The 25270-nt window shown below is 41.1% G+C and overlaps 1 protein-coding gene across 1 annotated transcript in view; it reads right to left on the bottom strand.

The window, feature by feature from the left end:
- DLGAP1 (DLG associated protein 1) overlaps positions 1-8698 on the bottom strand; it is a 229133-nt gene extending 220435 nt beyond the window's left edge. Inside the window, 1 exon segment of the mRNA XM_023754230.1 lies at positions 7736-8698. Within this exon segment, the coding sequence (XP_023609998.1) occupies positions 7736-8698 (963 nt within the window).
- Between the last annotated feature and the right edge of the window lie 16572 nt (positions 8699-25270).

The following is a 25270-nucleotide window of genomic DNA, read 5'->3' on the forward strand; positions in this document are numbered from 1 at the left end:
TACCCCTCTAACCTAGTTCCTAGCCTTGACCAGAATCGAACCTGGGACCCTTGAGTCGCAGGCTGATGCTCTATCCACTGGGCCAAACTGGTTCGGGCTTTATTAAATGTTCTTAAAAAATAATAATAAAAACAGTAGAAATAAGAAACTGGCCAAAGGTAACAGAAGGAGTTGTATGATATGTCTCTCCTTACACTATATTATCTCCTTTACCTCTTTATCGGATTAACAGCAATGGACTCATTCATTCTCTATATCTTTACTTTTGAGCTACAAATAGAGAGAACTGGGTTGAAGGAGAATAAATGATTCATTGAATAAAAATTAAAGCACCCCCTCCAACTGTGGTTTCAGATTAAGCATTTATAAAAACACTTGAATATGCACTTACAAAAATAAAGTAAAAGAATTTTCCCTGTGCCATAATATGTTCCAAATGAGAGTTATTAGAGGTGAAGCCAGAAGGCAGGGGGTGAGGCAAAACGGTCTTGAGAAGCAGGTAAATGAGCCCTAGATGTGAAGTCACACATGCATGTTATTGCTATCCAATGGGAAAAATTACAGGTTCAAAATTTCAGGTGAGTAAAACAAATCACAGTGAGATTATACAACTCTTCATGGGCTTTTTTATTTTTATTTTTAAAAAATATATTTTATTGATTTTTTACAGAGAGGAAGGGAGAGGGATAGAGAGTTAGAAACATCAATGAGAGAGAAACATTGATCAGCTGCCTCCTGCACACCCCCTACTGGGGATGTGCCCACAACCAAGGTACATGCCCATGACCGGAATCGAACCCAGGACCCCTCAGTCCGCAGGCCGACGCTCTATCCACTGAGCCAAACCGGTCAGGGCTCTTCATGGGCTTGTTAATAGTAATCTCATTTTACCTAAACAGGCCAATTTTCATTTTTTAAAAACCAAGCTTCCCTAGCAAATGACAGAAAATAATCTAACTATTAATAATGAGGTGCTGTAGTTTGAACCATATTTGTAATTTTAACTGTTTAGATCTATAAAAATGGAATTTCCTCTGATTCAATTCCATCTCAATGAGCACAAGAATCTACTAAGAGGTGGTTACATTAAAACCAAAAATCAAAATGGTGAAAACAAACAAACACCCTTAATCTAGTCACCAAATCAAAGTCAGCTTGGTAACACTGCATATGTTTTTAATGGTTCCTATAAAACCTCAAACAAAACAAAACAAAAAATACAATGAGTTCTACCATTTACAAATCACTGTTGGTGTAAAGTTGTGTAAAGCCATGATCTCAAAGGGACCAGAGATTATGGATAAATATTTTTCTACAGAATGGTAAATTATTACTTGGGTTACTATCTTTAATTTTCAACCAAGCAAACTGCCCTATAAGGATGCAAGGGAGCGAAGAAATAAAATACACTGACCACTGAGAGACCTAAGGCTAGTTTTCTTCTTTTACTCAGTGCTAACTAATGCTAAAACTTCCAATAGTAGATTGGACTTTGTGGGATCAGATAACCAAGCACTTTTGGTGCCATTGAAAATGTCTTTAAAATAATAAAACTGTAGACCAAGAATAACAAAGTTTCTTTAACAACCTCCAAGAAATATATTCTTTTTTTTCTATTTCATTTCAATCTTCCTTTTACTACCACAGTCTTTCTGGACCCCTGCTTTCACATGGTGTTTTTCCTGTTGTCTCCCCCACCACCCCCATTACTTGGATATGGGCGATAGTGAGAATTACAGAAAACCCAGGAGAAAATTGTGAGGATTCTGCTGCTGATCACTGATTCTACATTCAAAGTTAACATCAGGCAGGAGTAGTCTCATTTTCCAATCAACAAAGAAGGACCTCTCTACTGAGATCAGTGACAAATAGGGAGATTGTGCAAGACAAAGAGGAAATACAGTAAAATTTCTGACACTCTTTGCTGGATTATTAGAGCAATTTAAATAACAAACAAACAACAACAAAAAAGAAAATCATCAACTAATGTGGTTGATGGGGGTTTTAAAACGGCAGCAAGGAAACCTCACAGTAACCAAAGTAACTAGCAGAATTGCTCAGCACTGTCACACATTTCACATAAAGTAGTTTAGTTGATTCCGTATAATTTAAATTGTTCTAAAACAAGAGGAGGAAAAGCCTCAGCCAGGGAAAGAAAAACCTCACTGGGCAAAGATTGAAATAATCTTGAACAAAATTTTGAAAAACAGTTGTACCTGCATTGAAAAATAATCCTGGGTTCATGCTTTATGAATGATACTTCAGTGATCTTTGGTGGAGTCTTATTTAACCAGCAGCCCCCCCCTCGCCCCCCCTCCCCAAGCCCCTCAACCATCCAGAAATTTTAATTTTGCAACAGAACAGTAAGCATTCAGGATTCTTGTCATGGAAAACGAATGATCACATTTCAATCACTAGCCACATAATGTCCTCTAATAGCACCTGGCACCTTAGATCATCTGTGTCAGTTAAAGATTTTACAAAGGCCCTGTGGGGACACAGATTTGTGGGTGTCCGAAGTATCAACCTGTTTTCCTACCAACTGCACATACATTAGTTTGTTAGCTCTTTCAGTCTTACTAGCCATTATTTAGAGAAGAAATAAAATAACAAAACGGTCGCCCTCACCCCCCTCCACGGCAACTATCCAACTCGCCACCTTTTATCACCAAAATACAATAGTAGTACAAAGAGCTGTTCCCAATCCTTGTTCAGTCCTTCCATTTCTTGAAACTTGCACACAAACTGAAGAAACCCACTCAGCCTTAAAGAGGTCGATCATTTTGCTCGCCTAAAATTTCATCTCTGTGAGTGCTTTCTTTCTCGGGTCTGTCTTGCTCTCTCTCTCTCCCTCTCTCTGTGTCTCTCTCTACTTCTACCGGAGAGTGTTTTCTTTCTCTTTTCCTGTTTCTGCTGCTGAATGAACGCAAAATACATGATTTGAAGGGATTTTGGTTTTTAGGCTAACAGTTGGAAATCTAAAATCTTGCTCTTCTGAATGGCTTTAAATGCCAGTCACTCAACATATAACGTTTACATAAAGACGCATATACAGAACCAAGAATCTTGCTTTTTTAAAGCAAAAACAAAACCACAACAAAAGCTCCTTTTACTCCTTTCATCCCCTTCCTATTTTATTTACTTAACTATTAGCACTTACCCTGAGATGTGCCATAAATGCTCTATTCCAAATGTATAAAAGCCAACCACATCTCAACTGAGAATTAAACAGTTTTAATGTCTTCAAATCCATGTCCCTGATCCAAAGCCTAATACAGACAGTCACTGGCAGTGGTACAATAATTCTACACAGCAGACATCTGATTCTTGACATTTAAAAATAACAATATTAGGGGGGGGGGGAAGAGCCCTTTTTTAAAAAAAACTACAAACAGCTTGTGAGTGAGCACATTATCACCAATTGATTGTATTAACTGGAACTGGCAATGATTTCAAGCTACAATATTTCATTTCAAAATCAATGTCACACAGAGGCCAAATACCTACAGACCTCTCATTTTCTATATAATTACAGCAATGGCCTATGTTAAATTAATTCTAAGTGATAATTGGACAAAGGGAGAATCAGAACTGTGCTAGTATTTAGATGCTATTATTGGTGACTATTAATTTAATCTTTGTTCATTCTTGAATCAAATTAGTAGCCTTTCAGTCATTCTGTTGCTTGTCTAAGATGGATCACATTTCATAAACATGCAGGCCCACACATCAGGTCAAAAACCCCCAACACATTTATTTCTATTTCTGAAGCACATTAGAGACTCAGACCGATCTGGGATCAAGTCTTAGCTCTTCTACTTACTATCTATGCATTCCTGGGCAACTGATTTAATCTTTTGTGCCTCAGTTTTGTTGTCTGTAAGCTGCAGTAAACAGTAATACTTTACAAAGTTGATTTAGGTACTAAATGAGATACTGTATGATTTCTAGCACATAAAAAGTATTTGATATATGCTACTTCCTCTGTTTTATATTTGGAAGGGGGTTGGGATCGGGCATAGTAAAAGGAAAGAATTCGGGTTTTGTAGGCAGACATCAGTTTTGACCCACCATGATGCTATGGACTAGCTGTGTGTCCTTGGGCAAGTTACTTAACCTAATTTACTAAATCTCAGCTTCTTCAACTGTAAAATACCTTTTGGTTTTAAAGAGCAAATTAGATAACATTGGGAGAACATTCACTTTGGTAGGTATTTATTAAGTGAGAGCTCCAGGCTCTGGAAAATTGCTTTAATTAGTACTCTGCATATGTAACTTAGGAGTTTAAAGATGTAGACTGAGCTCACAGGCCTTTAGATCAAGTGTCTCACTTTATAGCAGAGGAAGGAGACCCAGAAGAGCTGAAATAATGGTTCCAAGCAACATCAACATCACTAGTTCATGGTAAGTAGGGACTAGAACACAGACCCTCTTATTTAAAGCTCAATGCCTTGTCCACTCAACCCTGTGATGTTGAAATTGAACACATTGGAAATTCAATTTCAGGACTAGGTGGTAATTAAAACAATACAACTAGAAAAAAACAAAACAAAAATCTTCTCTTTCTTGAATTCCCCAAGTTTGCTTCTAAGGATGAGCTTACAAATGAAATTATTCCACAGGAGCTGGCAGGAGCTGGCTACATCCATCTTTCCGAGAGGAGCTCGCACAGGACAGCAGATTCTCCTTTTCCTCTAAAGCAAGACAGGAGCTGGAGAGAACGTCCAGTTCTCAGGCGCTGCCCATTCTCCTGCCTCCCCTTGTGAATGGCCAGCTCCTTCACTTTTTTTAGAAGAACTCTTCGACATCAGCACAATGGGTGAGAAGAACACACTGTTCTACATTTAGTTTACTCACTAACCTACTACTTCATCATATTTCAGTTTGAAAGCCTTGTACAGACCAGGAGCTCAATAAATATCAAAATTTGTTAAAGAAGGTATAATTCGCCCTAGCTGGTTTGGCTCAGTGGATAGAGCGTCAGCCTGCGGACTGAAGGGTCCCAGGTTTGATTCCGGCCAAGGGCACATACCCGGGTTGCGGGCTTGATCCCCAGTGTGTGGCATGCAGGAGGCAGCCAATCAATGATTCTCTCTCATCATTGATGTTTCTATCTCTCTCTCCCTCTCCATTTCTCTCTGAAATCAATAAAAATATATTTTAAAAAAAGAAGGTATAACTCTACTCTCAGTTATATTTAAAGGCTTGAACTAGCTCAGGTTAGGGTTAATTATTGCCTAGTGTAGAATAGAAACTATTAAATGTTTTCAATATTTTGATAATTTCAGAATTAAAAATAAAGGTGCCTTGTGTATCAAAGTCAGATTAGTGATTACTCTGAGGAGGAAGGGAGAGAAGTGGTATTGAGGAAGGAACATATGAAATCCATTGCAATTAATGTTTTATTTCTATAGCTGAGTGATGTATATTTTACTTTTTTATACCTTTTTGTAAGCCTCAAATATGTCATTTAAAAATTGACTTAAAATAAGTTCAATAATTTGAAAATAGAATTTCCAAATCTTTATGATAGATCCACTAATATGCCTGTGCTAAATCCCATACCTAAATCTTCAAGCTTTCATTCTCATTTTACTAAAGAATGTAAATAATATGTTTACTTTAAAGATTTTTTTCTCCTTGCTCGCCATTTTCATGCCCTTGATTCCAGGGTTGTGCTGGGTATATAGGAAAGAGCTATGTTGCATCACATAGATCTAAGTCTAAATCTCAATTCTATAATTTACTGGCCACATATCTTTAAATCATTTAATATTTCCAAGCCTTGGTTTCCTCTCTTGTAAAAACAGAGTATTATTATATTTAGCTCTCAAAATTATTATGAGGATTAATATGGAAATGTTTGCTACAGCATCTGGTACATAGTAAGTTTTCAATTAATATTAGTTTCTTTCTCTCTCTCTCTCTCTCTCTCTCTCTCTCTCTCTCTCTCTCTCTCTCCTTCCACTTTTCACCACTACTTGAGCTTTTTACTTCACAATGGTATAAAAAGAAAAAAGAATTTAAGGTAGGAAGAACATGGGCAATTATGCAACACAATGGAAGCATTTTGTTACTAACAAAGGCTAGCTCCAGATGCATGTAGAGTATCCTTCTTTAACCTGATATTTCTTATCTAATCTCATCACTATTTATTAAAGTCCAGTTTTTAAAAAAAAATTATTCTATTTTTGCTGCTAGTCACAGAAACTTTATAGAAAAAATATCCTTCTAGGGCTTCTATCTTATTATCCATTCTTTCTTCAAGACAGATAGTCTAATCAAAGTATTTTATTCTCAGTGATGGATGAGATTTATGTGCTTAAGGCAGTTCTAAAGTTTTCTGATGTAATTCCTATAATGGTCATTTCCATAAATAGAGAGGCATGGGTTCTAGTCCTACCAGAGCCACACACTAACAGTATACCACTAAGTCTTTACCTTTCTTTGAGTCTAGTTTTTTTATATGCTAAATGAAGAGGTTGGATTAAATGATCCCTTTAGCTCTAACTTAGGCAATACACCATGTAATTGTGTAGTGTTTGTGAAAACTATCCACATGTTGGTGGCTTCTTCTGAAGTCTGGGGAAGGGCTCTGGCACTGTCCTTGCCCACTGACTGCCAGCCTGGAATATTCTCAGGGTTTGTAGACGCATGTCCAAAGGAGCCAGTTTTGTCAGGAAGAGAGCAAGATGATAAACTTCTCAGTGGGAGACTTTTTCTTGCATTTCTTCTTAAGATTAGAGTGGGAAATGATTATAGTACAGTAAGAACTTTTTAAAGAGATGGGGATAGTAGGAGAAAGAGGAAAAAAGACACTGTAACAAGGAAGGATATGAGGGTCATTGTTATGAAGGGTTGTGTCGTAGGAAAAAATGACAACACTAGAGGAAGGTGGTAGGGAAGGGAAATACTCTTCCCCTATTCTTTTTATCCAGGTGAAATCTAGTTTAAGTGACTGGAGGGCAGCGGGAAAACATGAGGAGGTTGTGGCAGAGGAGGAGCAGCCTGTGGTGGGTCTGTACGTGTGTGGGATTTACACGCTGACACTAATTGCATTTTATTGTGTGGATGCTTCCCCTGTCCTCCTCCTCTCTGCTGTCCTACTCTCTGCAGCTGTGCTTGTCAGGTCCCCTAACTGGCTCCAGCCCCACCTTCCCAGTGCTCAGGGCATTACCCCCATTCCCTGTGCTCTGGGCAGCGGGGGCTCAGGTGGGAGTGTGGTTAGTGTTGGTATTGGTGTGATAATTACAATGGTGAAGACAGATCAATTCCCCCAAACTAATAACTCCAGGCAGAATTTTACAACTAAAAATAAAACAGAAAACAGAAAAGAACAACAACTCTAGATAGATATAATTAAACTCTTTCCAAAATTCCAAAGGTCATTGTTGACTTTTGTAAAAAGGTGGATTTATTTTAACATTCTGTGTAGACTTCCCTTTCCTCTCCTCTCTATCCCACAATCCTTCAGACAAAAGAACACAAAACATGAATAACTCCTTGCCTCTATGCGGGTGTGCTTTTCAAAGCACTTTGATGTCTAGTAACTCAAGATACCTAGATGAAGATGGTAGCAGGTTTATTTCCTGATAGGAGCACTTAGCCAGAGAAATGTTAAACAAATTTTTTTTTCATGCAGACTATTCATAGGAGAGCCAATACTAGACCCAGGAGAAGACACCACACAATTAGCAGGTATAATTTCTGAACATCCACCCAACAGAAATGGTACCTGAAGGTACTGGCAGGAACGTTCTTGCTGACACGACTCAGACTTCACCATGGCCTGGTCCACGTTCACCGAGGCCTTCTGGTAGACCTCCCGGGCGCGGCTCACAGTCAGCGTGGACGACCAGGCGCTCTTCTTCAGGAGCGGCGCATCCAGGTTGACGGGCAGGTGGGCACAGGTGGAGCACTTGACGTCGTTGTTACTCCGGGAGGCCTTGACCGCCTGCTCACTGATGGTGTTGTAGGTCTCCATGAAGTACTGCGAGGCCGAGCGGTCAGGGCACCTGCCCATGGTCATCACGCCCGACGGAGAGTGGTAGATGCACATGTCGCTGTCCAGGTTGTCGTCGGAGCTCCACCAGCCCGGCGAGGTGTTGGGGGAGGTGTTGGGCCGGGCCTTGGGCTCCGGGCGCCTCTCCTTGCTCTTGCTGCGCTTGCCATACCTCACGGTCTGTGTTTCGTCGGGGCTGGCTTTGCCCCCGTTGACGCTGCCTTTGGATGGTCCCTCCAAGGAGTGCGACTTGGTGAAGAGCTTCTGGACCGAGTGGACCAGGTGGCGGATGCGGCCCGGGCTGTCGCTGCGGTGCTCCAGGGCTGTGCGCTTGTACTGCAGCGTGTGGTACCCATCCCGGCTGAGCGGCAGCTGCCTCTCAAACTGGTCCAGGAGGTTGGGGGGGAGGCGATTGGCCTTGGTGGCCAGGGTGCGGGGCACAAGGGCGCACTCGTCCTTCAGCTCCTGCTGCGAGTTGTAGTGCCTGCGAGGGAAGGTGCTGCTGGCCAGCGGGTCGCTGAAGGGGCCCACGCACTCGGCCTGGAAAGAGTTGCGCTGCGTGTAGTAAGGGTGGTCAGCCGGGTGGTGCTCCACTGGGCTCAGCAGGTATGGCTTGCGGTCCGAGTGGTGCGAGTCACAGGTGGAATCGCAGGTGACTCCGTGGTGATGGCTGCGGCTGCTGGATAACCCTTTCATTGCTGATGGGGCGCAACCGCGGGGGTCATGGACACCCCTTGGTCAGGTTCCAGACCCGTCTCCCGCCAAGACCTGGGGGATGAACAGGAGAGGGAAATGGTTAACAGGTCCTTTGTTAAATAGATATTGCTTTGTCTTGCGGTGCTGTCCGCTACTGTGTTTGTTTTGTGGCAGAAGAACTCATCACTGCCCCTGAAAGCAGTTGCACTGCATCGTTGGAGAAACTCCATCGCCTCTGTAGGGTGGGAAAGACAACTCCAACCAGATATGGGGAGACTGTAGGGGTGAAAGCTAGTAAACCTGGAACAGGAAACTATAGAAATGCTGAAGTGTTTTAAAATTATTTGGAAAGAGGACCCCTTTTCCCCTTCCTCCAAGATTCCAATAACTGGCTGTATCTTCCCCTTGCTTCTCTGGCTTTATCCTTAACTGTATGTGAATGGGAAATCTAACTCACCAAAGGCTCATTTGCTCTGGGAAGCCTTTGCTGATCCCCCTTTGCAGACAGGACTAGTTCCCCTCTGTGCTTCCCCACCAGCTACTCTCTCAGCGCCGGTGGAATTGTCTCTGGCTTTCCTGGGTAGCTTCAGTTCCTTGCAGACCCGCCTACCTTTTAGGCACCTTTACATCCCTCTCCCTAGCACCAGGCCAGCCATGTAGACACATAGAGTAAGCATTCCATAAATGTGAAAAAAAAGAAAGGAATAAATAAAGGAGTATACTGGCACCTTATAACTTGAGGATATAGCTTTCTATCTTTGGTCACATGCTTTCCCATTAGAATTCTGTAGTAACAATGACACCACACAGGCACCCCTCCCCCACCATGGTAATCAGAGTTGATAAAAATAACAGTCTGGCAAATAAACCAGAGCTGTAGAGACAATCTGCCCCTATATTTCTGTCATCAGAGGGTCAACAAACCTAGAGCAGCTGAAGAAGGACTAAGCTTGAGTTGATTAGCTTGAATAACATAGCACCTGTTCTTCCTGGCTTAAAGGTTTCTGGTTAAATGTTCACAGACGATGGCAAGATGGCTAAAGGGGAGGTCCTTGAAATGTTCCCGAGGACATGAAACACCTGGGCTAAGGGTCAGTTCAGCCTCTGTGAGAAGCCACTCCTGCAGATCCACTGTGGGAGCTCATTCACTCTGAGCCCAGGCCTTCCCCGTGGCGTTAGTAACAGGGGCTGCTGTTGCCCCAGGCAGGAAATTTTCTGACTCTAACAGTGTGTGTTCTCCAGTCACTGACCAAGTTCCTATTGACAGCCCGAGTTTTACCCTTCCAGCACCCCAAAAAGTGCTTGGCTGATGGTGGGAACTCAGTAAAATATTTATTCAATAAATTAACGTATTAGTGCAAAATTTCCCAGAGTGGTCTGTACTGTGATTCAAGTCACATCTATTGAATGGAAAGATAATTGTGTGACAAGGGATGGGCCAAGCCAAGGAAGGAAGGGACCATCTTACAAGCATTCCAGGTACCAGTGGTTTTCAGAGTGAGGCAAGAGGGAGACAGGTGAATGGTCTTTGTGTCACCCCCCAACTCTTCATAACCCATCAAAGACTATCCCACCTCTGTAAGTTCCAACTGCCTTAGAGTAAAAGTTTGAAGGATTTGCCTGGCCTCCTGACTATATGATTGCCAAATAGAGGACAATCTGTTTGAAGGAGAGAAAGAAATTGACATCTGAAGAGGAGAAAAGGAAATCAGAACTCACTAGAGGCCCGATGCACAAAATTAGTGCAAGAGTACACCTTCCTTTCCCCAGTGCCGGCACCAGCTTCCCTCTGGCACCCAGGACCTGGGCTTTCCTCCAGCCCTGGCTTCATCTGGAAGGACGTCTGGTTTAATTAGCATACTACCCCTTTATTATTATAGATAATACCTGTGGATTAGGAAGAACCTGTAAATCAAAACTTGCCCATTGAGGAGAGACTCATGAAAAAGGAAACTTAAGCATAAAATACCTTGGAACTGCTTTGTATTAAGTGATGACTCCAAGAATAGGTGTGGAAAAAGGGATATCAGAAGGTTAAATACATGTTTTTAGCAAAACTGTGGCACAAACTAATTTAGATGAAAAAATCCATTGTATGAGGAAGTCTATATGAAACAGGTCCTGTTGCGGACATTTTTGCCTTTTAAATACGGATTTAAAAATAAAAAAAGCAAAAATAACAATCTAGTAGGATTATACTCACATAATTAGTCTTATGATTACACATGAAAGAGGAAAATGAAGACTGAGAGAAGGAGGAGCACCTCCACCTGCAAAGTGAGGTCTTACTCTTAAACTCCCTTTCCAGCACATTTCTTCCTGCCAATTCTCCCCCTCCCCTTCTTAATTAATGTTTGTCAGTGGCATCCATGGCCCTCATTTGCTCCAGCCTGTGGTGTAACTGGGTATCTCTCCTGTGCAGGGCCCAGTGTTTGCTGCTGCAGACCAGGGCATGCCCACTGAAGTCCCTACAGGCCAAAGAGCTTGCGAGGTGCTCAGAGAGACATGATCTCATCAGGAAAAAAAATACGAAAAGCAATTCTTATTATCTTCTGCATTCTTGGATAAGGAAGCTGCTAACCCCTGAATTAGATTTTAAGTGGCTGTAAAGACTTCTGAAAATAGAAAGGGAAATTGCCTTTCATACTTTCCCCTTTGAGTGTGGGTGGGGACTGTAGGTAAATATGCCTTCATAACGGTTTCTATGATGATCCTCTCTCTTTTTTAGTGTGTCTACCATGACTTTAAAATTATGTTTTGTTGTTCTCCTAAGTTTAATTTTACTATCAGACAACATGTCCTGATTTTGGGATTGGAAAATTTGTTGAGTATATTGGATATCCTGAGATGAGCTCTGAGTTTTAGAGGGAGAGATGAAGCATCAATGATGAGAGAGAAACATCCATCAGACACCTCCTGCACGTCCCACACTGGGGAGCAAGCCCTGACTGGGAATCCTACCCTGACCTCCTGGCTCAGAGGTTGAAGCTCCACCACGGAGCCACGCCAACCAGGCAAGATGTGCCTGGTTTTAACGGACTTCCCACACCTGTACAGATGATGACCAAAGCAAGAATCCAGCAAGGTAAAGGAAATTCTCAAGGTAGATAATTTATTAGACCAAGAAAAAAAACAAACAGACCACATATTAGAAGATGCTGACAGTGGAAAAGCAGTGTTGCAAAGCTGGCAAGTCCTTATTTCATTTTGATTTCTGTGCATGTCTTTATTTAGAGCTGCTGTTCTTGATTTTTCTTTATATGCAGAGAGAAGAGCCATGTGGAGGGCTCCACTCTCTCACTCAATGAGGACTGACAGCCAGGCTATCATGACTAGCTTTAGAAAGAACAATGTGGGGAACCCCATCCAGGAGAACAGGGTTCTGGTTTGGGGAGGCATCAGGAAGAAGAAATCTCCATAAATCTTTTCAGGGTCAGGAGGCTTCTTTGGTTTCCCTCCAGGAGACCTGCCAATGCCAGGTTATAATAGTCAACTAAAGAGAAAGAAAGCATTCCCTTATTGAAGAGTATAAAGTAATCCCAGAATAATGACTTTGTTTCCCAGTCTCCCTAGATGTGCATAGGTGACTAATTCCGACTAATGAAATATAATTGGAAATGGCATGTGCAATTTCTGGAAAGTGTCTCTGATATCCCTTTCCCTGGCTGGAATGCAGACCTGAGGGCTGGCTGAGCAGTGAGCGATCTGGTACATGAGGCAGAAGTAGTAGTAGTTGGAGCAGCACAGGGTAAAGCACCTGGCCACAGTGGAGGATCAGTTCATCCCTGGATGCGTACCTCTGCATCTTGTTTATGTGGGAGGAAACAGACCTTTATCTTTGTCTCTGCCACTGGTATTTTGTTTTCTGACATTTCATCTGGACCTATTCACATGTAAGATGGGTAGTGAGGACCAAATCCTGGAGAGCCTCTGTTAGTATCCCGGAACGCAGGACCTCACTTTGCATGTGGAGGCACTCCATGAGAGTGATTGAAACCAGACAGTGATATGGCCATACCTCTATAAATATTTTTTTTGGCTGAAGCTAGAGCCTAGATTTAGGTGTGGGGAGAGGCCAAGAAGATCTAAAGAAACAGTTACTTCTTGCTTGGGCAGTTCATGGGAGAAGACCAGAAGAGAGGATGGCCAGCTGCGTCTGTGCCTGTCTCAGGCTACTTGCTCATAGATGTGTGTTGCTACCACAGTTTAAACACACGACACTTTTTCCAGAAGAAAATTCTATGTAACATGGATGCAGATTTTATTAGCAATTTTTCCTCTATTAATAATAAATCTCCATTCTATAAAGATTGAGAATGAAGAATCATATGAATGTATAGGACATTTATGATTTTAAATAAAAATAATTTAAAAATAAGGGAATGGTTCTAATTAATATATTACTAAAACACAAAGCCATGCCACTTTAAGGTAAAAAATAAACAGAAAACTTAACAGAGGTGAGAGTGTAGGTTGACACTGGCCAAAGGCCCACTTTTCAGATATTTTCTGACCTTCTGAATTTGTAGCTGCAATGGATAGCTGAATGCTATTTTCTTTCACTTTTCCAAGCTTTCCTACTTGAAGGTTTACAGGTGTTGTATACTTAAAGTCATGTAAGTACCATTAGAGCACCTTTGAATAAGCACATTCTGAAATACACTAGTTATATTGCTCAAAGTACAATGGTAAGCCATTTTCTATACGTGGAATGTATTCTGGCTTCTCTTTAATATTAATTACAATCATAATCATCTGCAGTTAGATTTTGTTTGTGCATACCTCCTTCAATCAATCTGAGTCAGCTCCTGTAAATAAATGCCTTTGGAGCATTTCCCTTTCAAAAGATACGGTATTGTACAACCCCCCCCCCCACAAATAACCAACAAAAACCCCCCAACAACATCCAATACCTCCTCCAATTTGGTCACAGTAGGTAGTAGAATTACAATTGCCTTTGTTTTCATATAAAAGCTTTAAAAGAGTGGTTTCATTTCTGTTTTTGAGCATAAAAAGGTGAAAGATGGTGTTCTTTGAGAAATGGTTAGTAAGTCATGAGTATTGGTGTATACCTATTGCTGGTTGAGTAAAATATCATAAGACTTAGGAGGGGATTTTTATGTGGAGATAAATGAGGCAGTACATTTTAAAACCTCATGATATTATTTTGAATTGACACAAGTGGAAAGGTGGCTGTCCTAACTCTATGTGACCTTGGAGATGTGCTCCCCATGGAATCGTTCCCCTTTCGATTTCTAGGAGAGTGTCTGATTATCTCAGCTATGCCCACAGATGGATTCCTGGGAGTTGCTGAGAGAATGTGGTCACCTAGACCAGACATGGCAAATAGCTCTTAAGGGGGGTACCGTGAGCATGTGGATACCCTTTCTTATGGGGGTAAAACAGATGTCTGCAGAATTTTCACACAGAAGAGCAAAAAGGTTTCTACTCATGGGTGCATGTAGGCACTGGTGATAGTTTTGAAAGAGGGAATGTAAATTCCCTCAATGTCTACTAAAAAAAAAAAAAGTTTAGAAAAACATGCAAGCCATTGACTAATCTAGGAGAAACAGGAATAAAGGAATCTATATATATAAAAGCCAAGGGACAGGAACGCCGGAACGACCGGAATGACCAGTTGCTATGATGCCCACTGCGGCCGGCCAACCAGCCCAATAGGGGGGCAGACCCCGATCGGCCCCCCCACCCTGATCAGGGGTGGGGCCATCTGGCCAACCTCTTGCAGCCCCTCCCCCAGCTGGCCATGGCCCCTCCCCCTAGCCATCCCTGCCCCCGATCGGCCCTCCCAATTGGGGGCAGGGCCAGGGCCAGCTAGCCAACCACTCATGGCTCCTCTCTCCCACTGGCCTGGCCTGATTGGACCCCATGGGGGGGAACCAGCCGGACCCCACCCGTGCACAAATTCATGCACTGGGCCTCTAGTGAGGATATAATAAAACTAATGAGATATAAAGATAGCCATAATAGAAAATGAAAAAATGCAAACACAATGGCAATCAAAACAACACAACAATACAACTTGAAAAAAAATAAGCTAAAATAGCCTCTAATGAAAGCTGAGTTATTTTTGTCTATATCTCTCATAACTAGCTGAATAGTCTTGTGAACATGTTCTGGCACATTCTGGACAACTTGCTTCACAGCCAGACTATATAGTTGGTTTTTATGTTTTTTGTTTTACCTGAATTAAATGTTTTCCTCCCATAAATTCCCTTCTTTTTAAAATTTGTATTATTTTTTAAAATAAAATTTAAGGAGTGTCTTACTGATTATTAGTTATGTTTAGTTCAAGTGACTAAAAGAGTCAATTATTGGTCTTCTGTGGTTGTTGGCAAGTCTAGGTTCTTTATTTTTAAAATTTTTTATTGGATTTATTGGGATAACATTGGTTAATAAAAGTATGTCAGTTTAAGGTGTACCATTCTATAATACATCATCTGTATATTGTATTGTGTGTTCACTACCCAAAGTCAAGCCTCCTTCCATACCATTTCTTCCCCCTTACCCTCTTCTACCACTTCCCACCCCTTTCCCTCTGGTAATCACCGAACTGTTGTCTATGTCTATGAGTTGTTGTTGTTTGTTTGTTTTTTCCTTCGCCTTTTGAAAAAGGGTAAATTCCCTTCTTTTAAATGCTGCCGTTTTTCTTACCAAATTTGCTATACAAATTTACTTTACTGAGTGCCTATAGTGTGTCCCTATTGTGGTAGCTGTTCAGCTGACACCTGCTTTGGGGAATTGTTTCCCCTAACCACAGCATCTGCTGACAACATCCTGGCTAGGAACACTGAAGCCAATCACCACATCCTCTGAGCTGATTGAACTAGATTTGAAGACCCAACTCAGGGGCATCCATGCAGAGGCTTAGCTGAGCTAATCAGATGGTGGCTCCTGGAAACTTACATGGAAATGTCCCTGGAGTCAATGAACCCTGGTGTTCTTATCTACAAGGTCAAGTAGAGGAAAGGGTCAGTGTTGGCACCATGAGAAGCCAGAGCTATTTGAAAATGTGGGGCAGCAGAAACAGGGCCCTGCAGAGGAGTGTGTGTAATGGAGGAGAGAAGCAAACATGCAGAGGGAAGCAGATCCAGTCTCCATGTCGTCCCAGGGAAAGAAACAGAGGGAAGCTGCCCAACAATCTTTTAGGTCTAGTCAGGCCCAGTTTCCTGTCCAGAGCTGAGAACCTGTAGTTGTCTGTGGCAGAACCATTGTAGGCCCACAAACGCATACTCATCCAAGGGGCCCTCCTGCCCAGCTGGGGCAATTGCCAAAGTGCTCTATTTCCCACAGAGGCCAAATGTGAGTCCATCTCAGAAGCAGCCCCATCAGAATTTGCTAAGGCATCTTTATATAGTTCTTTTCCAGGTTAAATATTTATTGCTTCAATAAATTACTCAAACTGATTCAGATTTTACATTCCCTCTTTCAAAACTATTACCGGTGCCTACATGCACCCATGAGAGAGAAGTGGTCAGATAGCACACAGGGGGTGAGAGAAAGGGCAGTCCTGCAGTCAGCCATTTTTAAAAAAAATTTTAAAAATATATTTTTTATTTATTTCAGAGAGAAAGGGAGAGGGAGAGAGAGATAGAAACATCATGATAAGAGAGAATCATTGATCGGCTGCCTCCTGCACACCCCACACTGGGGATCAATCCACAACCCAGGCATGTACCCTGACTGGGAATCAAACCATGACACTCCTGGTTCATAGGTCGATGTTCAACCACTGAGCCATGCCAGTTGGGCAGCCAGCCATTTTCAATGCCCCGTGGAGTGTTTTTCCATTGGTGAGTTCGTCCTTACCTGGCCATGGCAATGGCTGCTGCTGATGGGAATTAGATTTGCAATTCCTCAAGCACCACTCCTTTCTTCTGCTTCCATCTTCACATAATTTTTAAAGGTTCTATTTTTCACTCTTTACCTAAATAGTTTTGTTAATATTAGATCCAGTCTCTCATTCCCCACTAGACTTCTATATCTAATCTTAAATTTTAAACAAACAAATCCTTCACCACTAAACTTTCTGCTATGATAGAGAGGAAAACATAATGACATTAATTGTCCTTAGGTTAAAGTCATTTAGTTTTGATAGATAAAGTCATTTAGTTTTGATAGCCTAGAGGATAGCAGTCAATATAGTCTTTAAATGTACTGGATATGAAGTCAAAGCAAATCAATACATATGAACTTATGTCAACATTTGTTTATTAAATAACTATTGTTTACATGCACTGAGTACTGTAAAGAGAATTACAGATTCTTAATATCCCACCCTCAACTTCCTATATCTCAAATTTTCTCATTCCCTTACTCCCACGTCCACTGCTCTCAAGTAGCTCTCATGATACTTCTTCCATTCTCTGGCTCCTCAACTCCTCCCTCTTCTTCAGTTCCATTAGCCCATCTGGTCTTCCCTCCTTCCCTTGCCAGCCTAGGAGACACATCACACCAAACATTCTTTGTTATCACCCTCAGCTCCCTGCTCTGTGATCCTTCTGCCTCATCTTTTCTGGACTATGTCAAACCAAGGACAGATGCCACCATCCTTCTATCCTTCCACATTGCGGTGGGGGGGGGGGGGAGGGAGGGAGCTGCTGAGTGTCACTGGGAATGAGACTGGTGCAATGACAAATTCCCTGTGTCCAATCTCAGCTCTATTCCCAGAGCTGATTAGGAATAATGTCATGGATCTCCTGCTTCTGTTCACGCTATTCCAAGTTCTTGGCTCCACTCATTATTTCTCATCTGGACTTGGTTGGAAAAACAAAGACCGATAAAAACTATGTGAATAAAAAAGGCATGGTCCCTCTGCCTCTAGTAACCATAATAATTACAAAATCTTTGAGCATCTATATGCCAGGCACATGTTGACCACTTCAAACAATGTATGGTAGGGACTATTCTCTGGATAAGAAAACAGACTACTAAAGATTAAATAACTTGTCTGAAATCATACAGTTAGTAAATTTTGAACCTGGCATGCTCTTAACCACTAAGCCTTAATGACTTTGTTTCACCACCTCTAACACACACACACACACACACACACACACACACGGCAGTGTTTTCCACAGTGCTAACAGTATGATTTGTAATGTGAGCTTTGCTATCTGTGCCATTTTTAGCTTTAAATTCTTCCCAGACTCCCCATACATTTATGATATAATCTAAACCTTTGAATATGACCCAGAGCAGAGATCTTCATGTTCTGCTCCCCATCTTAAGAGAGCCTTGTCTCCTGTCACCCCACCCCTTACACCAGCAATACTGTCCTCTGTATTCTTCCCCATATGCCATGTTGTTTGTGCTTCCTGCTCTCTCAAATACTGACTTCTGTTCACTGAGCAAATTCTTATTTCTCCTGCAAGAGGAGGTACAAATATAGCCTCCTTTTAAAATTCCCTGTGCTAAAGGAAACATGGAAATGAGAGGCTTCACCTAATTTACAAACTAGTTGAAGAAAAAACCCACATAAATGTGAAACAATCAGAAAATAATATATCAAAATCTAATCAAGCAAGCACTAGATTTTGTGGTATATCTTTGTATACCCCAAGTAAAAAGCCTTTGAAAAACAGTTCTAAAAGGTGCAAAAGTTAAGGAGTGAAAGACATCTCAATTTAGGAGGATTAGAGAGTGTAGAGAAGCACATTCTTCACAGATGAAGTTCTTGGGGCAATGTGCAGTGCCTGTTCTAGTGCAAGTATTCCATCTCTCCTTGGGCTTTTTTAATGCTACTCTGTTTTCATCTTTGATGATACTATCCAAATGGAAGTCAGATCATCTGAGAGCTACAAACCTGACTTCATTATTAAGGTTCCTTTCACTCAACTTCTCTTTCATATTAAACCACTGGCTTGTCGAAGGCAATTATAGGAAACAGGTATTCATGCTTGCATGGCTGTTATTGTTGGATGTTATCTATTCCACAAAGAGTGTCTTGTGAATGAGGCATCATGGGGGATATCCCCCTCTAGTCTTAATATTAGCAAGGCTGTGTGTTTAACGACTGCCATTTAATCTTGCCAGTTCTGTAACTCTTGTAAAGTGAATATGTTTCCACTTATGCTTTGAATAGCAGGAAGTTTATTGGCAAATTTATGACAAAACAGTAATGGTTTCATTATTTTTCCACTTTTATTCTACTTTCATTATCTTTACTTTGGCAATATACGTTATCCCTTTTCATCCTATATAATAAAAGCATAGTAGGCAAATTGTCCCCTCAATCAGAAGTTCGTCTGGGAGTTTGACCAAGGGGTGGGGCAGGAGGCCCTGGCCAGTGGCGGTGGCAGGAGGCGGCCAGGGAAAGAGAGGCAGTACCTGGCTGGCAGCTGGAAGCCGCTAGGGAGCCTACTAGTGCACGAATTTTGTGCACTTGGCCTCTAGTATCTATATAATCTAGTGAAGCAATTGTGAAAAAGTTGGAGTGGGGGTGGCAAATCTATATCTATCTAGTATCTCTTTATTATGAAAAATATAAAATTTTTTTAATCTAGCTTTTCTCTCACTTGATACCATCAATTAACTACAACAATGGTTCTTAGGCCTGAGTGTGCATAAGAATCAACTGGAGGGCTTGTTAAGACACAGGTTGCTGGACCCCATCCTAAGCCATTCTAAGGGTTTCTGAGGTGGTTTCCAAGAATCTGCATTTCCAACAAATCCCCTAGTGATGTTGATGTTGGTCCAGCTAAATAGAGAGAATTAGACTCTCTATTTCTTACATCTGTGATTCTTTCTGGAATGCACATCTTCCTTCCTCCACTCACTATTCTAAACTCATACTTTCTCCTCAAAGCCCAAACTCCATTGTCACTTTTTTGGTGATGCCTTTGTTGTATCAGTAGGCAGAGTTAACAACCACTTGTGTGTTCTCACAGAGCTCATTATTCATACTTCCACCAGGCACTAGAAATGCCTGTATTTGATTTCCTTATATGCACATCTCTCTCAGTAGACCCTGAGAGATTCTAGAGGGCACAGACAGTCTCACTCATTTTCATATCCCCATTTCCTGGGAAAGTCCCTGACGCTGTCCATCAATAATGAGCTTTATAATCTCTGAAAACTATAAAAGCTAAGCACATGAAAGAACTTAGGAGTTGGTTGCCTGGGAATAGTGGCCTCCATGCTCCCAGCTATCATTAATCTTGGGTTGGGCAAAGAGGTTGATTCATCACAGGGTGTAGCTCTGACCGGGGAGAAGGATCTGACACCTGACCCACAGCCTCTTGGATCTCCATATGTGGCAATATTTCTACCTATGTTGGGTATTTCCTACCATATTTTAACATTTCTGCTCAGCCTAAGAAATCTCCCCCCTTAGTTTTGTTTTCTCAGAAAATAAAGGTAGGTTGTTATGCTTGTTCTCAGCAACTAGAGGTAAGGAAGCAGCCCACACATGGAGTGGGAATTAAATTAAACCCTGGGACTTGAATTTAATTTCCAAGTGATAATGAGCTGAGGGAGAAGTCTAAAAGGAATGCCTCAAGCTCTCAATTGGCCAATTGTATCCTAGAATGCCCACAGCACACTAGATTTTCCTTCTTGCGCTATGCAGTGTTCACTTGTGTAATTCCTACTTTCCTACTCAACTGAGCTCTCTGGGAACAGAGGGTGAAATTCACCTTTGCATTCCCAGTGCCCAGCACACTAGCTGGTTCAGGGCAAGGTATCCTAGTATTGTGGCATTGAATGGCATAGTGAGAATATTATTCCCATTTCAATTCTTTCATTCCATTTAGTTTAGTCAAAGTAAAAAAATCTATTTCTTGATGATATGTTTTTAATACCTCTTCTAGCCTTTCCTCCCTTTTAAGCATCTACCTAAGTGAGCAACTTGTTTTGCTTTCTTTGTTCTTATTTTTAAGTTAACTTCTATTGGAGGCAAGGTAAATGGAAGTGACATGAAGATTCTTAAAAAAGGTTTAAATTAAAAGTGAGTCTATTTTTTAGAAAAGTATTAAGTAAAAACCAATGCCAACAAAAGTGGATATGGTAAACATCATGATGGTGGTATGTAAATGATGGGTGTTTAGGAAACACCAACATTAAATGTTAGTTTAATAGATAAACGACAGTGTCTTGCATTCTCTCTCTCTCTCTCTCTCTCTCTCTCTCTCTCTCTCTCTCTTTACTTTTTTAACTTCCACAACAGGTCTGGATCTGCCTCCAGTTTGTATTATTGCAATTATCTCATATTCTAAGCTATATTCCTGTCTCTAGCTTCTGCCTGGCTCCCCCATGCACTAGGATGAGCTACTCATAAATATGCCATGATTTCTTCTCACTTAGCAATAAAGCCCTTGACTTCAAACATTCAAGGTCCTCCAAAGCTGGCTCCAATCTCTCTTTCCAAAATACATCAGACCAAGTTCCTTTCTATAAACCACGTGGATGTTTGTGATTCCCAGACTATACCTGGTATCTTCTTGGTCCCGAGGCTTTTAGTGCAAAGCCTCAGAATCCTACTCATCTTTTAAGGCCCGTTCAAGCCCTCCCTCCATGAAGCCTTCTTTGTTTATTCCATCTGGGGGTGATCTGCCTCTCCAAGCTCTGAAAGCACTTTGCCTGCGGGGAAAGAGTCATCATGTATACCTTACATTTAAGTTATTCCTTCAGTGCTTTCCTAATGGCCCCATTTTCTCTTTTAGATTTCAGGCTCTAGGAAGGCAAGAACCAATTCATATACATCTTTCTACCCCTAACCTATTTTAGTTGACTAAATACCTTACTGACTGAATTAATAAATGAATGGAGATATTTGGGGATACGCAGAGGGAAGAAAATGTAGAAAATCAGTGCACTGCTTACAAATGCTACCACAGCTGAAGAAATGGACAGCAAACTCAGCAGAAGGAAAACTTCATTGGGAATTTGAATGTGTTGATTCATCCAACTTGTGGAAATCTATCTCCTTTTAAAAATATGTAATATTGAAAAATATTTTTCAAATTCATGTTCTTTATAATCTAGACCAAATCCTCCCATTTTAAGGTAAGAGAATTGAGATAAGACTAGAAATAAAATGTCTGGACATACAAAACATTATATATGACCTGCACAACTTTGACACTGTAAATACTAGCATGCTCAGGTAAAGCAGTCCTTGTGTTCTCTGCAGCATGTTTCACACCTCAAAGCTATCATATCCTTTAAATTCTGTTAACCATAGATACAACCATAAACAAGAAGAGCCGTATTTGTAGTCTATCCACTGGGTCTAATTTTGTTGGCTGTTTACAGAAACGTTGGAGAAAGCTTTCTCTGGGCTATTTGGGCTGACCTTTCCTTACAAGGTGGAGTGATATTATCACAAAATACATTTCACAGAAGATCTTTCTACAAGAGCTGCTTCTATTTTTTATTTATTTTTTTGTTTCATGCCAGATGCCTCATTAGAAAAATAGCAATATTGAAATGGCAAAGGTACTAAGGTTAATAATATTAGTATATTTATAACTATTCAGCAAAAACCACAGCAAAAAAAAAAAAGAAAAAGAAAAAAAAGAAAAGAAAACAACAAAAGACTTATTTGCATGATCTCCCAGAGAGATGGATCACTTTTATAAGGAAACACCAATAATCGAGCCTATAACTCTGGGCTGGAGGACAATTTTTCTTCCTGACCCTACTCTGGCAAAAATTCCCTTTTGTTCCCCTTATACCACCAATAGAATTGGGGTGATCCACTCTCAGGCGCAGCATTCACACTAAGTGTGAACAAATCCTCTCAGTAACCGAAGGCTGTGAAGGACTGCATGTGAGATCAGCCTCCTTTAGCAGGGCAACGCTAAACAGGGCATGCAGCCTCCCTCCCTCCCTCCCTCCGTGCAGGGTCATAGGATTGTGGTCAACAGTGGTCATATGACATGGTAGATGGCACAAAATCTGGTAAAGTCTACAAACTCTGAGGCAATGCTGGCTTGGCTTCAGAGTGACCTAAACCTCTAAGGAAATAAATTTTAGGAACTTTATTTATTTTTTTCTTTCTTTCTTTCTTTCTTTCTTTCTTTCTTCTCTCTCTCTCTCTCTCTCTCTCTCTCTCTCTCTCTCTCCCTCTCTCTCTCTCCCTCCTTTCTTTCTTTCTTTCTTTCTTTCTTTCTTTCTTTCTTTCTTTCTTTCTTTCTTTCTTTCTTTCTTTCTTTCTTTCTTTCTTTCTTTCTTTCTTTCTTTCTTTCTTTCGAGAGCAGAGGAGACAGGGAAAGACAGAGAGAAACATCGATGTGAGCACATCAATTGGTTGCCTCCTGCATGTGCCTGGACCAGGGCCCAGGCCAGGGAGGAGCCTGCAACCAAGGTATGTGCCCTTGACCAGAATCGAACCCGGGACCTTTTGTCCACTGAGCCAAACCAACTAGGGCCAAATTTATTTATAATTACAAAGTTTAGTGGTGGTCATTACTTGGTGCCAAGGAAAATATCAAAGAAGGTTCTGGTAACTGTCTATCCCCTTCTTAATGTTGTCCAAGATTTTGTCTTTTAAAAATAATTCCCACTGCTTCTCTGGCCATTTCCAACACCGTTTGTTTAAAAGTATCACTGAGTCAACGATGCAGGGCCCAGCGAAAGAATAGATTTGGAGTTAGAAAGGACCATATAATTTCCCCAAAATATGTTCTGTGGATCTCTAGTCCTAAGAGAGATTCCATGAAGTAAAAAACAACAACACAAATATTTGGTGCAATATTTTTGAGGAAAGCTGTTAATAGTAGCTTTTCTTTAGAGATTTGAAACACCCTTTATAGCCTATTACAGACTGTGAAGTGTTGCAGTTAAGAAACCTTTTTAACATTTTACCCAGCATTTTGTAAAATTGCCTGGTCACTGACTTTTTGAAGACTATCACTTGCCATTTCTCAAAAAGAACATACCCGAGGAATTGCTGACCGATAAGTCCCTCATTTCACAGATGGGGAAATTGATCATGATTCCCTCTCCTTTTACCTAAACCACTTTTACCCACAAGAATCTTGGGTAAGTATGACTAACAGGCTTTTGAAGTGGAAGATGTCTATATTTTTAAAAGAAAAACTGATCTCTAGGAAGTTTAATTGATTTATTCAAAGTCACCAATTAACCAGTGTCCATGTCTAGAATTTAGAATTTCCTCAACTTCTGTTTTCTCCTTCCCCCATGAAAAAAGGGCTTTTCCACTGTATAAGGTCGCTTGTCAGACATTATGACAGCCTGCATTTTGTTTTATCTTATGGTGAGTCCTTTTTCCCCCTCAGTCGAGTAAAAACCTTTTCCACAGAATTCTACCTCATCCACTTCCCAGCTTAATGGAAACTCTTCAGTTCTCTCTGAAAACACAGACAGGCTGCCCAAGGCACAGCACTCACACAGGAAAGTGACTCTAGAGCTTTTTTAGACTTTCCCTCAAATCGACTTATCTTATCTATTTTGAATCACAATTATGTAATTTAATTAAATATTACAAAGAGTGTTGAAGTATGAGTGCAGAAGAGCCATTTCTCCAAAAACTTAAAAAAAGAGTGGTTTCTCTTTAAATTTAGCAGGTATCAGAATAACCCGAAGTGCTTGTTACAACAATCTCATTCAACCGGCCTGGAGTCTGAGAATTTGCATTCTATCAGGTGGCCAGGTGGTACTGATGCCGTAGGCCCAGGGACCCACTTTGAGAACAAACTACAACTGACCTTCCATTGTGATGCACTAATCTGACATTAAGTAATTTTCCACTGCTGGCAAATGCTGAGCCAGATAAATAAATATTATCACTTCACCTCTTTGGCAGCCCAGCTGCAAAGGAGAGAAGAGAAAGAAATGCAGTCATCAAGAACATCTTGACTTGAAATTGGCAGGACCAGACACAGGAGAGAAGAAATGTAGACATAAAAGAGTTTAGAGACCAGCGTATAGTGTACAAAATTAACCCCAGAATAGAGAGCTTGAAGGGTGATTCTATTCTATAGGAGTGTTTTCTTAGGGAGGAAAGGCAGTGATATCAGAAATAAAAACCCTTATTTGGAGATGAGAGTTTAAAGGAGACAAAAGGAGAGGCCAGAGTTTCTGGTCCATTTTTTATTAAAAGCACAGTAAGAAATATGTAGCTTACTTATTGATCCAGTATAAAAGAAAAGAAAACCAGAAGTATGTTCTATTCTACGTGGTCCTACGCTACCTACCTGATTCTATTTCATTTTATAAAATACTGGGTATAAACACTAAATTATTCCTTGACTCACATTTCAGAACACAGAGTGTAAATAATGACTGGTGCTCTTAGAAGGCTCGTTTCTGACCATATCAACATCTCTAGGGTCAAACCTGGTGTGGCAATCAATAGAAACAGAGAGGTGAGATGGGTTTGGGAACATCCCAGATCTCTTGCCTGAGTTACAAGTTGGAAAGATGGCAAGCCGACAATGAAAGCCTCATATTGGGGTTTGATTCACACTGTCATTGGTGAGGGCTGACTTGGTGAACGAGTGACCGCAGCGAGCCCCCCCTTCCTGGGCTGGGGTGGAAGGAACAGGTGATGGTTTCTGAGCGGCTGTGGAAGTGCTGAAAGAACCAGAG

Source organism: Myotis lucifugus, unplaced genomic scaffold (assembly GCF_000147115.1).
Source record: "Myotis lucifugus unplaced genomic scaffold, Myoluc2.0 scaffold_58, whole genome shotgun sequence".
Classification (NCBI taxonomy): Eukaryota; Metazoa; Chordata; class Mammalia; order Chiroptera; family Vespertilionidae; genus Myotis; species Myotis lucifugus.